The sequence below is a fragment of the Lacerta agilis genome, chromosome 11 (assembly GCF_009819535.1).
Source record: "Lacerta agilis isolate rLacAgi1 chromosome 11, rLacAgi1.pri, whole genome shotgun sequence".
Lineage (NCBI taxonomy): Eukaryota > Metazoa > Chordata > Lepidosauria > Squamata > Lacertidae > Lacerta > Lacerta agilis.
This window is the reverse complement of record NC_046322.1, coordinates 55,338,130-55,350,432: the sequence shown is the minus strand read 5'-3', so window position 1 is coordinate 55,350,432 and position 12,303 is coordinate 55,338,130. Positions and strand designations below refer to the sequence as shown.

The 12,303-nt window shown below is 43.8% G+C and overlaps 1 protein-coding gene across 1 annotated transcript in view; it reads right to left on the bottom strand.

Annotated features, from left to right (window-relative positions):
* The window catches only part of SLC28A3 (solute carrier family 28 member 3), a 45,717-nt gene that overhangs the window by 23,601 nt on the left and 9,813 nt on the right, over positions 1 to 12,303 (bottom strand). The window contains 5 exon segments of the mRNA XM_033164672.1: positions 79 to 223; positions 2,633 to 2,822; positions 7,605 to 7,696; positions 8,213 to 8,295; positions 9,246 to 9,338. Of these exon segments, the coding sequence (XP_033020563.1) occupies positions 79 to 223; positions 2,633 to 2,822; positions 7,605 to 7,696; positions 8,213 to 8,295; positions 9,246 to 9,338 (603 nt within the window).

The window sequence follows — 12,303 nt, the reverse complement described above, 5'->3', positions numbered from 1 at the left end:
AAGTAAGCTGAATCATGAGGGGTCCAAGTCTATAGTGTTAGTACATGAAGCCACGGACAAAACAAATGTGGGACTCACCTTTGTTGGGTACTTGGAAAATATCAGCATCAAGAAGACATACATTATAAGGCCGCCAAAGGAAATGAGTTGGTTGGTTCCTTGTCTGGCAGTGTCAAAGACAAGCCAGCACACGATGGCAGTTGCTAGTGATATCCACACTGCCCTAGGTAAAAAGATTTGCAACCATCATCTTGGTTGGAATTTCTTTTCCCTTCAGCTTTAGGCAACTTATTTATATAAAAAATTGTTACATGCCTTTCACCATGGGGCACAATAAAACTAAATCTGGAACAACCACAAGTCACTTTCAGTAACAAAACAGAAGCAATATTCTGGTACTACCCTTCCTCACAAAGCACACACGCTAAGCCAAATGTAGCCCGCCATCTCTGTGAACGGCTGCCCACCACAGGCTCAATCACTCTCCTGTTTCTGCTACGTGCCTTAGGGTGTGACAGCAGGAGAGTTGTCATGCAGGTCACAACAGATGGCTGGCTGAACCTTTTTTTTGGGTCACCATAGGTTGTGCCATCTTCACGAGAGACAGAAATGTATGCTTCCTACTTTTTACTTGAATGGGATGGGGTTGGTTTGGCTCTTTCCCAACCGATGAAGGTTTGAGTTGAGGTTATTTCCAGGAAGCTTAAGAAAGCAATAAATTGTAACAAAAAATACAACTACGCATTTTTATGCATCGCTTAGGATGCTTACATCCCATTGAAATCAATGCAGATTAAGACTATAACGCCATGCATAGTGCAATAAGTTTGGGGTTAGACTAAATGGATTTCGAGGGGCTTCTTCAAGCTTGTGATTTTATATCTGCAAGACAGAATTTCTGCAAAGACTGTTCAAATAGTCAAACCATACCCTCAAGGTGAAAAACCGGGACGCGTGTCTTCCAGGGCTGCACTCCCACGCAAGTCACGTGACCTGAGTAAGATCATGACCCCGAGAGACTGTGCACAAGAGCACAGTGCCCCAAACCACCCATTTTGGGGCGCTGCATGAGACTGCGACGCTGAAAAAGTGTTTTTTTCAGGGAGAGATAGTGGCATGAGACGGCTGTGCCCAAAGCGGGCACTGTGCTCTTGCAAAAAAAGGGGGGGCACCCCAGTTTTGCCAGGACAGTCGAGGGGTATGGTCAAACTGCTTTCTTTGTTAAATTAATGGCGCTATCTAGGTCTGTTAAGGATTGGCTTTGTTATATAAACTTGGTCCAAAGTTTTATTATCATAGCAGGTGATGCTTAGATGAGGGGGCTAGGCCTCCCTCCCTCCCTTGGCAAGAGCAGGTGTCACACAAAGGCCTGATTTGCTGTCTGTGAGAATCCAAGGCTGTGGTATTATTGCTCCACCAAGAAACCTAATAGTGGGGCAAGGTCTCCTGGAGTGTCAGTGCTGTGAACTTTCCATCTTATGCTCACTCTCTGTATATTTGAAAATAAGCCATATGTCACAAAGACTCCAAAAGGCTTCAGTGACCTCCTTTCCAAGAAAACCCAACCCAAGGCTGGGACTCCTGTGAATTCCTACTGCTCATCAGTTGGAGTGTGCGTAACAATATGTTCTTGGGATTAATGTGTGCTGAACTCAGTGGGACTTGCTCACAAGTAAACATGCATACGATCAGAATGTTAAGACCACCTGCAGGTTTGCATGAATATAGGCATTCATCTTTCAGTGGTACATGACCTTTGAGAGGCATGCTGACCTCTCAGGTTATGTTTCGTCCCACATAAATGTTTTTAAAATACTTTATAATTACCTAAACCAAATAAACTGATATAAATCATCAACACACATACAAAAACCCTATTTTTCTCCCTGTTTACCTACAAACAAGACAAGGCATATATTTACGGCTGCCAAAAAAGCAAGGAAAAACTAGCCTGGCTTACTCTTGCTAAGAACGTAGGGACATGAGAACAGGCTGCTGGATCAGGCCAAAAGCCCATCTAGCCCAGTATCCTGTTATCACAGTGGCCAACCAGGTGCCTATGGGATGCCCAAAAGCAGCACATCAGCAGCTGTCATTCAGAGGCATACTGCCTTTGACAGTGGAGGTTGTCGTCGTCATCCTGGCTAGTAGCCATTGATAGTCTTATCATCCATGAATGTGTCTTTCAAAGCTACAGTATTCAAGTTGGTGCTTGGTGGCCATCACTACTCCTTGTTGGAGTGAATAGGAGAGGTTCCCTCATAGGGGGACTTTGATAACCTTTCGATACCAATGAGCTAAACACTGCAATCTGCTAAGTGTTGCACATCAAACTGCTGTTAAAAAAGACAGCTGTAGAGGTGGCTTCAGATGTTGCCAGCTCTTGCCTACCCGTCTTACGGCTATATATACTGAATTTGACTTCTGCAGAGTTAAGAAGGCACTAACATTTACCAAGAACTAACACCTAAAGGTCCATCCTCATTGCTCATAAAGCTGCATTTATATTCCCTGCCTCTTTAAAAATTAATAAATCGTGGTTTCAAAGTGTGATTTCAATGAATACATTATGTGATGGTTATGAGCTAGAGCAACTAAATCATCTGCAAAGAAAGGAAACCACAATATTTACCATTTCAGCCAAAACCATTGGGTATCCAGGAACTTTCCACAGGGGGAAAGCGATTCTGCGATTCTGTCCTCATATCTGGCCATCAAAAAGTCCCAGCAGATGAAGAAAATGCCCAGGATGGTGAGTACAAAGAGGGCCAAAGCTCTGCGAAAATTCAAGATACAGGCCGCAATTACCATGGCCAGATAAGCTGTCATGGAAACAAGCATAGTCATAAATCAGATATGCCATTATATGAGGCATGCCCCTTGCATACAATACCTGTCCTCCCTTGTTTCCTCTCCCAACAAAATCCTCAAACATCTTTGCTACAATTATCCAAGCCTTTGTTTGGAAAACAGCACTTCAAACAGCACTACTTGCATGAGCCAGTGCACTTATTGACGCAGTTTCCCTTTCCATTCGAGAGAAGCATTCAGTGGCAGAGCAACTGCTTTACACACAAAAGGTTCCAGGTTCAATCCCTGGCATCTCTAGGTGAGGCTGGGGAAAGAATCCTGGAGGAACCCTGCCAATCACTGTAGGCAGCATTGAGCTGCTAGATGGACTCAATTGTCTGGCTTGGCTTAAGGCAGCTTCCTATGCTGAAATGCCAAGGAAAAGTGAAGTCCAGCTCCGAGAACCTTCTGTCGGTTACCTCACTGCGAGAAGCGAGGTTGCAGGGAACCAGGCAGAGGGCCTTCTCGGTAGTGGCACCCTCCCTGTGGAATGCCCTCCCATCAGATGTCAAGGAAATAAACAACTACAGTGGTACCTCCGGTTGCGGGTGGGATCTGTTCCGGAGCTCCGGTCGGATCCCGAAGGTTTCTGCAACCGAAGGGACCGCTTCTGCACATGTGCGCGGCGTGGTAGAGTGCTTTTGCGAAACACTTCTGGGTTTGCCACTTTCGCAACCTGAGGTGCTACTGTATCTGACTTTTAGAAGACATCTGAAGGCAGCCCTGTCCAGGGAAGTTTTTAATGTTTGATGTTTTATTGTGTTTTTAATAATCTGTTTGGAGCCGCCCCGGGTGGCTGGGGAAACCCAGCCAGATGGGCAGGGTATAAATAAATTAATAATAATAATAATAATAATAATAATAATTATGAGGAGGAGGAGGAGGGAGGGTCGTGGAAGCATCCTTACCCAGCAAAGCAGAGAGGACCACTAGCATGATCACATCTAATGTTTAACTAATCCAAATTTCCATGTTTCGCTGACAAAGAAAATTAGAAGACTTACTCATGTTACACTTCTTGATATGTGTGTATCTATTTGAAATTCTCTGTTGCTGATCAGAGAGGAGTAGGAGCTCCACTCCAATTGCAACATTTCCCCATCACCACATACCTTCCTATCACACAAAAGGTACGTTTTAAATAGGACAAGAGTGTGTATACACACACACGCACACACACACACACACTTGGAAATAATTACTATAATTTCAGTAAAAACAACACCACATCTATTCTGAATAAAACTTAATTGAATTCCACTCATAGTGATCCATTCTCTGTTCTTGTTAAAGGGAGAGGATAATGCAAGAACTGCAGACTACCAGGAAGGATTTCAAGGAGATCTGGTCAGTCTAGGCCCAGCTACCTGTAGACCACAATCTGTATTATGGTCCAGGGCAGGTTCAGTCATTTGAATGGAAGCAATTTTCGAGGTTCATGGAAGAGCTGTGGAAGAACCAGAGGCTCCAATGAAAGAAAAGCCATGACTTAGCAACACCAGTCTCTATTCCGTAATATAATGTGATGATTTAAGACAGAATTGGCTTCCGTTGAGGCAGTGGCGGAGCAAGCCAATCAGGTGCCTGGGGCGGTGTGCGTGCCCTGTGCCCAGGCGTGGGGCCAGCCTCTCACAGGGGCGAGGCCAGTTGGGGCAGGATGGTTCACAGGGCCTCCGAGGAATCTTCCTGCCTTCTCCCACCGTTTGGGGCAGCGTGGAGCATGCGGGTGACCAAGCCACCGCGTCACTCCCAGGAAGGATGAGTGGCATAGGGGTGTTGCAGGCCCTGCGGTTTGTGCCGCCCGGCATTTTGTCACCCCCCCCCCCCAGTGGTGTCACCCAGGGCGCCCCGCCCCCACTGCACTCCCTTCCTCCGCCCCTGCGTTGAGCGTATTTCATGATTTGGTAAAATGGATACATTATTGGCTCATTTCCTCCCATGGTGTATTAAAATGAGGAGGTCTCTTTGATCACCAGTAAAATAAGGCCTGTGTTTCTCCTTTGCACACAAGCGCCCAAGTCCCTCAGACAACAACAGAAGTGATTATGAAAAGGAACCAATTATAGTGGTACCTCGGTTTACAAACTTAATCCGTTCTGGAAGTCCGTTCTTAAACCGAAACTGTTCTTAAACCGAGGCACGCTTTCCCTAATGAGGCCTCCCGCTGACGGTGCCCTTCCACCGTTCGGATTCCGTTCTCAAACCGGGACACTATTTCCGGTTTGGCGGCGTTTGTAAACCAAATCGTTCTTAAACCGGACTGTTCTTAAACTGAGGTACCACCGTATTTAGAGCGACGTTTTCAAAGATTTTTCTCTCTATATGCCCCAGAGCCTGTGTTATGCAAATAGCTAGAGACTTGGAAACTGAATCCTTAAATATTAGCTCCCATTGTTAAAAATAAATAAAGTGTGCTTTCTTTTGCATTGTGAGGCAAGTACCTACATGTGGGGCAATGTGAGATTAATGCACGGCGTTTTTGCAATCCTCTCTTCGTTGTGTTTTCATTTAAGATTAAGGTGGGAGGAACCACCTCACTGATCCAAGAGCAAGAGGTAGGAATGAACAGCCAGCTTTGATAGATGCATTTTACAACTTGCAGTGCGAACATGTATTTTCTCCAGGAGAATTATTACAAAAAGAGGTTTACAAAACAATCTTGCTCAAATATAAAAACAAAATCGAAAATTCTTTCCAGTAGCACCTTAGAGACCAACTGAGTTTGTTCTTGGTATGAGCTTTCGTGTGCATGCACACTTCTTCAGATATCACGTGTGCATGCACACGAAAGCTCATACCAGGAACAAACTCAGTTGGTCTCTAAGGTGCTACTGGAAAGAATTTTCGATTTTGTTTTGACTATGGCAGACCAACACGGCTACCCACCTGTAACTTGCTCAAATATAAGTTCATTTACCTATTATGATATCGATGCCAGTCCGACTTCATGTTGAGTTAAAATCATTACAAACCAACTGTGCTTCTGGTTGACTTAACTGAACGCATGAACATTCGGGGGTTGACTTCTGCTGAGTTAGACCCATTGGTCCTTGTAGCTCAATATTGTCTACTCTGACTGGCAGTGGGTCTCCAGCGTTTTAGACAGCAGACATTCCCAGCCCTACTGGAGATAACATGAATTGAACCTGGGAGCTTCAGCACGCAAAGCAGGTGCCCTACCAATGATTCTCAAAATGTGGGAGGCTCAGGAATGCAGGGAGCCAACAAGTTTTCCCAGTGACCTTTTGGGGTAATTTAGATCATTTAGGCTGAAATCCTGTACACGCTTGGGAGTAAATCCCATCAATAGGACTTCTGAATAGATATGTGTAGGATCACACTGTAGTAGGTTTAGAAGTAGGTGGCAATCTCTTGAAATCTTACAAAGAGATATCAAAGTATTTGTACAGTTGGAAAGGACCACAAGGATAATCAAGAAGTCCAACCCCCTGCAATGCCGGAATATTTTGACCAATGTGGGGCTCAGACCCATGACCCTGAGATTAAGATTCTCATGCTCTACCAACTGAGCTATATTGAAAAGTTGTACCGTATTTTTCGCTCCATAAGACACACTTTTTTCCTCCTAAAAAGTAAGGGGAAATATCTGTGCATCTTATGGAATGAATGGTCCCTGGAGCTGAATTGCCCAGGGGCCAAAAGAGGATGGTGCTTTTTATTTTACAAAGAGAAAGGGGGTTGTTGAAAGGACCCCGCTCAGCAGCTGATTAGCAAGAGATCGGGAGAGAGATAAGAGTCCCGGCTCCCTTTCAGCCCCCCCTCCTTCCTTGAATGTGCTGCAGAGGGAGGTTGTTTGTTTCCCCAGCGACATGTGACTGGCTGATTAGATTATCTGTCTGGAAACTGTAGAAAAGGCTCCCTTCCCTTCAGAAGCTGCAGAAATGTGAGTTCAACCCCATTAAAATGGGGCTTTTCCTCTTTGCTTTTCCCCCTTTGCAAAAGGAGCTGCAAAACTTTTAGCTGATCCTCAAAAAAAAAAAAAAAAGGTTTTTCCCTTTGCAAAAAAGCTGATCCTCAAAAAATCCAGGGCTTTTCCCTTTGCAAAAAAGCTGCAAAAACTTTTAGCTGATCCTCAAAAAAACAGGGCTTTTAGAGGAGGAAAACCAGAAAAAAAAATCTTGTTTCCTCCTCTAAAAATGAGGTGCGCCCTATGGAGCGAAAAATACGGTATATCACATCAAGCAAATTTGGTGCAGTGGTTAGAGTCTTGGACTAGGACAGAGATGGGGAACCTGTGGCTCTCCAGATGTTGTTGAAGTCCAACTCTCTTCATTCCTGATCTTTGACCATGCTGGCTGGAACTCATGAGACTCTGGACTAGGATCTGGGAGACCAGGGTTCAAATCCTCATTCAGTGATGAAACTCACTGGGTGACCCTGGGCCAGCTGCAGTCCCTTAGCCCAGCCTACCTCACAGGGTTGTTGTGAGAATAAAATGAGGGTGGGGGAGAATCATGTATGCCGCCTTGGTCTCCTTGGAAGAAAGGTAGGGTATAAATGTAATAATAATAAAAATGTAAATGTACATCATATCTTTCCCTCTGTAGATCCTAATAATAAGTAGCACTACTATTCCGCATGGTATGCAATCGTCAAATAAGTTTCAGTTGCTGTCTAATAAGGTTATTTGGTTTTGTGTAATTAATTTCAGGCTTCAAACGCACACACACACACACATCCAAACTCTGTATAAAACTAAGAGGTTGTCATTTTCTGTGATGTCCAATAAATACCTGCTATTAGTATTCCATAAATAACATATCGAATTCTGGTTTTATGTTTCCTGAAAAAGTGTAAGGCTGCATCGTATTTCTTTTCAAAACACCTAGAATGACAAAAGCAAAGAGGGTGGGCGAAAGCAAACAAAAGTGAAGACAAACAGAGGAATAGGAATACTACTTCTCCAAGCTGAAGCGGGACTTCCCTGAAGCAGCCCAAAAGGAAGCAGGCTGGACCCAAAGCTCTGGACCCATTTCATAAGATTTTTAAGGTCTTCAGAGTAGAGTCACTCAAAAACGTACTGGCACACAGATTCTCAGTCTTTTATCCAGGCAGGCAGGAAGCCTTATTATCTCTCCAAGTCTCTTCCTCCCAAGATTTTGATAGGATAAAATTGGGCAGCCCTGTATACACCCCTCTGTGTTACTTAGAGGAAATGAACAATAGCAGTTTTGGATAAAGTTCAAGGTCAAGTGATGATCTCTGGAATAGGCTTCTGCACATCAGCTACACCTTTGGAACCACGGTGTTGAATACTGATTTGGCAAACAGAACACAGCTATGTGGTGACATTTCACTTGAAGAGGAAAGTGGTAGTGGGAAGTTTGGAATTATTTTTTACCCTTTGCACCCAGAGTCCTTGTTTTCTCCTGATTCATGTTTGTCCACTTCCTGGTCATTTTCGATACTGATGTCTGTATCAAGCTGGAGGGGCTGGGGGAGGTGGGAAGAAGCAGAGAAGAATCCTGAATATGTCACCCTCAGCTACTGTTTCTTGCAAAACTGAGTGCACAATCTGAAGGATAACTACCCTCCAATCCATATCCAAGGGGTGAAAATCAGATTTGTCTGAAATTCTCTTCCATCCCTTCCTGCAGCCCAGTCCCAGGCACCTACCTCTGCTGACACATATGACCTCAAGCTAGCCTATACTTGCATAGACTTAGGGCTGTTATATTAAAAACACTGTCACCTTTTAGTATTATTTTAAAAAGAAAAAGAAAGCAGCAGGGGATCAGAATCATGATCACAGGAAGAGGTTCCCCTTGCACCAATGCACCATGGTCCAAATGAAAATTCTCCCCCCCCCCCAACAGCTATTGCAAGATGGAAGTTGTGCATGTGTTGTTGTCAGGACTGTAGGGTGGATGGAAATGGGTAAACTCCTCCTGGCTCCACCCATATTATTATTATTATTATTATTATTATTATTATTATTAATCCAGATATTTTAACACAGCTTTCCCCAGCCTGGAGTCCTCCAGATGTTGCTGAACTCGGAGGCAGATTTGAGGGGGGGGGGTGCAACTGGTTCACCTGCACTGGGCGCCAAGCCATGATGGTGTCGCAGGGGATACTGCAACAATAACTGAGAATGAGATGTGAGAGGAGGAGGCACATCAGATTTTGGTGTTGCACAGGGCATCAATGAAATCTGAAAGCCCAAATTCTTGCCACTGCTGGACTAAAACTCCTATCAACCCTGACTGTTGGCCATGTTGGCTGGGGCTGATGAACGTTGGAGTCCAAAAACATCTGGCAGAAACCACATTGAGGAAGTCTGCTATAACATGAAGTGTAGTTTGGCCCTTAGCTTGGTTGGTATTCAGATTCAGAAGTGCTTGTAGTAAGTGGGTGAAATAAGCAGTTCTTACCTGGTTAGGATGGAGGGGGTTGCCTTTTTCCAAGTTCCTGTGTCTCATTGCTGTCTCATTCTTTTTGTTTGTATCGTCACTTTCGATTTCCTCCTAAAAGGCACAGCAATTGAAAACAGCGGATTTGTTAATAACAAACCTTTATCAGCACATTGGACAACAACAGTGGGGACATCCCCACTGCAATGCCTTAATAAGAAGATAGCAGAGTTAAAGAGAGACAATAGACCCTTTCAGACATTCATCCTCCGTGAAATCCTATACTTGTCTACATGAGAGCCTGCAGTTGTATTGTCTGTTATTACAATGTTCAAGTGAGCTCTTGTAGGGCATAGAATAGACTGTGCACACTGTCGGTGCTCTGCTACACAGCTTGACCTTCTGAAAAGGGTGATTGTGAATTTAGGTGAGCAGGTTGTTGTTGTTGTTTCAATTTATATACAGTCCTATACCTGGGGGTTTCAAATAGCATTATAGGAACCATGGGAGTCACCTAATGGATGAAGTGGGAGTTGCAGAATTAAGGATTCCTAGCATTTAGTATTGACTTCATAGTATTCCGGTCCAGTCTAATTCAGTTTCCCCATGACCAAAATGACCCACCTCAAAGATTTATTAGTTGTCCGATAGCAGGCGTCTAGACTGTCCACAAAAAATACTGAACTAAACTGTGGGAGAGATAAGGAACCTGTGTTGTTGGACTCTTAAGAGCCCCAATCAGCATGGCTAAGAGTCGGGGATGATGGGAATTGTAGCCCAACAACATCTGGAAGGCCGCAAGTTCCCATCTCTGTGTTAATGTCTGTTAATGTCTACATAACTGCTGTTAAAGGCACAACTCGCATGGTTGCTTGGAAAGTTGGCAGCTGTACCAGATTCCAAATAGGCCAGAGCTCATATGCATATAATATTTTATTGACATAAATTTTGACCGATGCAATTTCCCCCAGCTTCTCATAGTACCTCACAAGTGGGTAAGGCTATACTTGTAAACTTAGATACTAAAACCCTGGCAGCTGTTTAAAGTTTAGTCTTAGATTGTGGGCTTGTGTAGTCTAAACAATCATGTGGTTTTGTTAGATGTTGCCCTTTGGTTAAGAGTTCTCCTTGCTTACAATATTTTTTCAAAACCTGTGGTCTCCAATTCACCGTAAAGATCATGCTAGCAATTTTGCCTAGAACTTTTGTGGAACCAGAAAATTTGGAAAGACGCCTTCTTTCCTGGTTAATGGGAGTTGTAGTCTGGAGGGCACTAAGTTCGTGAAAACTGCAATCGGGTGAACAGAAAAGAACAAAGGAAGGTGATGTTCTTCTTCTATTTCATCATATAGAGCAATTTCAACAGATGCCACTGTTTATCGCATCTGCATGATGAGTTGTGCCTGCCGAAATGTCCAACATGACACAACTGGTCAAGTTACAGGTAGGTAGCCGTGTTGGTCTGCCATCGTCAATACAAAATAAAAATAAAAAAATAAAAAATTAAAAAACTCCTTCCAGTAGCACCTTGTTGTTGTTGTTCAGTCGTTCAGTCGTGCCCCATGGACCAGAGCACGCCAGGCACACCTATCCTTCACTGCCTCCCGCAGTTTGGCCAAACTCATGTTAGTAGCTTCGAGAACACTGTCCAACCATCTCATCCTCTGTCGTCCCCTTCTCCTTGTGCCCTCCATCTTTCCCAACATCAGGGTCTTTTCCAGGAAGTCTTCTCTTCTCATTAGGTGGCCAAAGTACTGGAGCCTCAACTTCAGGATCCAACTAAGTTTGTTCTTGGTATGAGCTTTCGTGTGCATACACACTTCTTCAGATATCAAGTGTGCATGCACACGAAAGCTCATACCATGAACAAACTTAGTTGGTCTCTAAGATGCTACTGGAAGGATTTTTTTTTTGACAACTGGTCAAGGTTTAGAAGCCCTGCCCTCCTTTGTGTTTGATCACACTTCTCAGCAAAGATGGGTGCTAGACACAACCAGGTAATGCTTGGATTCCTTGGTGCTTCTTTAGAATCTCTCTTTGTGACTGAAATGAGTCAGTTCTCTGTTCTGGATCAAGGCCATGAAAAGAAGCATTGCTTCCTTGGACCCAACCTGCCATTGTCATAATGGCAGCATGATTATAGGTCTGACTTCACTGCTATGCTATATGCAAATACTTTTTCTTTCTATCCCGAGGGCAGGAGGGGCTTCTGAATCATCTGCTCTGACAAGGCATTCAGGAAATGAAAATATAAAGTTCTTAATGAAAACAGATCCTGCCCAGGTTAAAGAAACTGCTTGTGTCAGATGCATGTTTTAAGATAATTACATGCCACTAGTCATGTAGGCAGGTATGCAAAAATGATATACAAACAAAAAGGGAAGGGATCACCCAAGGTTCACGGATATGAATATCTGAGGGGTTTTTTTGTGTGTGAACTTGGGCTATGTACACACCAGCGGCTTAAAAAGTAGCAAGGTGTAGTACTTTCCCTGTGCCGCATTTCAAGTCACATTTTTATGTTGCTGTACACATCAGAGGGGACAAGGATGTCTTCACCCGATGTGCATTACCTGTCATCTGAGCATGTGCCACACATGGAGCAAATGTACACACCTCAGCTTAACTGTGTCAGTTTGCATTTCTTAGTGCAGAAAGTATTGATCTGATGTGTGTAGTTTTCCCCCCTATTCTACTTAATTCAAGAGGGTTCTGGAAGCTTCTCTGTGTGAAAGAAGCAAGCAGAAGGTTCCTGGTCTTTGGGTTATTCCTTCTGGGAAGCTGAGTACAGCTGGTTTAAACTGGTTCTGTTTTGTCTTTCTGTCAATGTCATGCTGACTATAGTAAGAGGCCAGAAGGAGCCTGGATTTCACACTTTCTCTTTCTGTCTCTCTTTTTTCTGGTGTGGTGTTCTGTACATAGTATGCTATATGCTTATTATAAGTAACTTGTAAGTTTAAGTTAAGTCTGCTGCAACTGGATTTCTTATGGACAGTGCCAATCCTGAATGTATTGGATTTGTGACCATTATGCTCATTTGCCTTCAGTAGCAGTAGTAAACTCCGCTGGATGAAATACA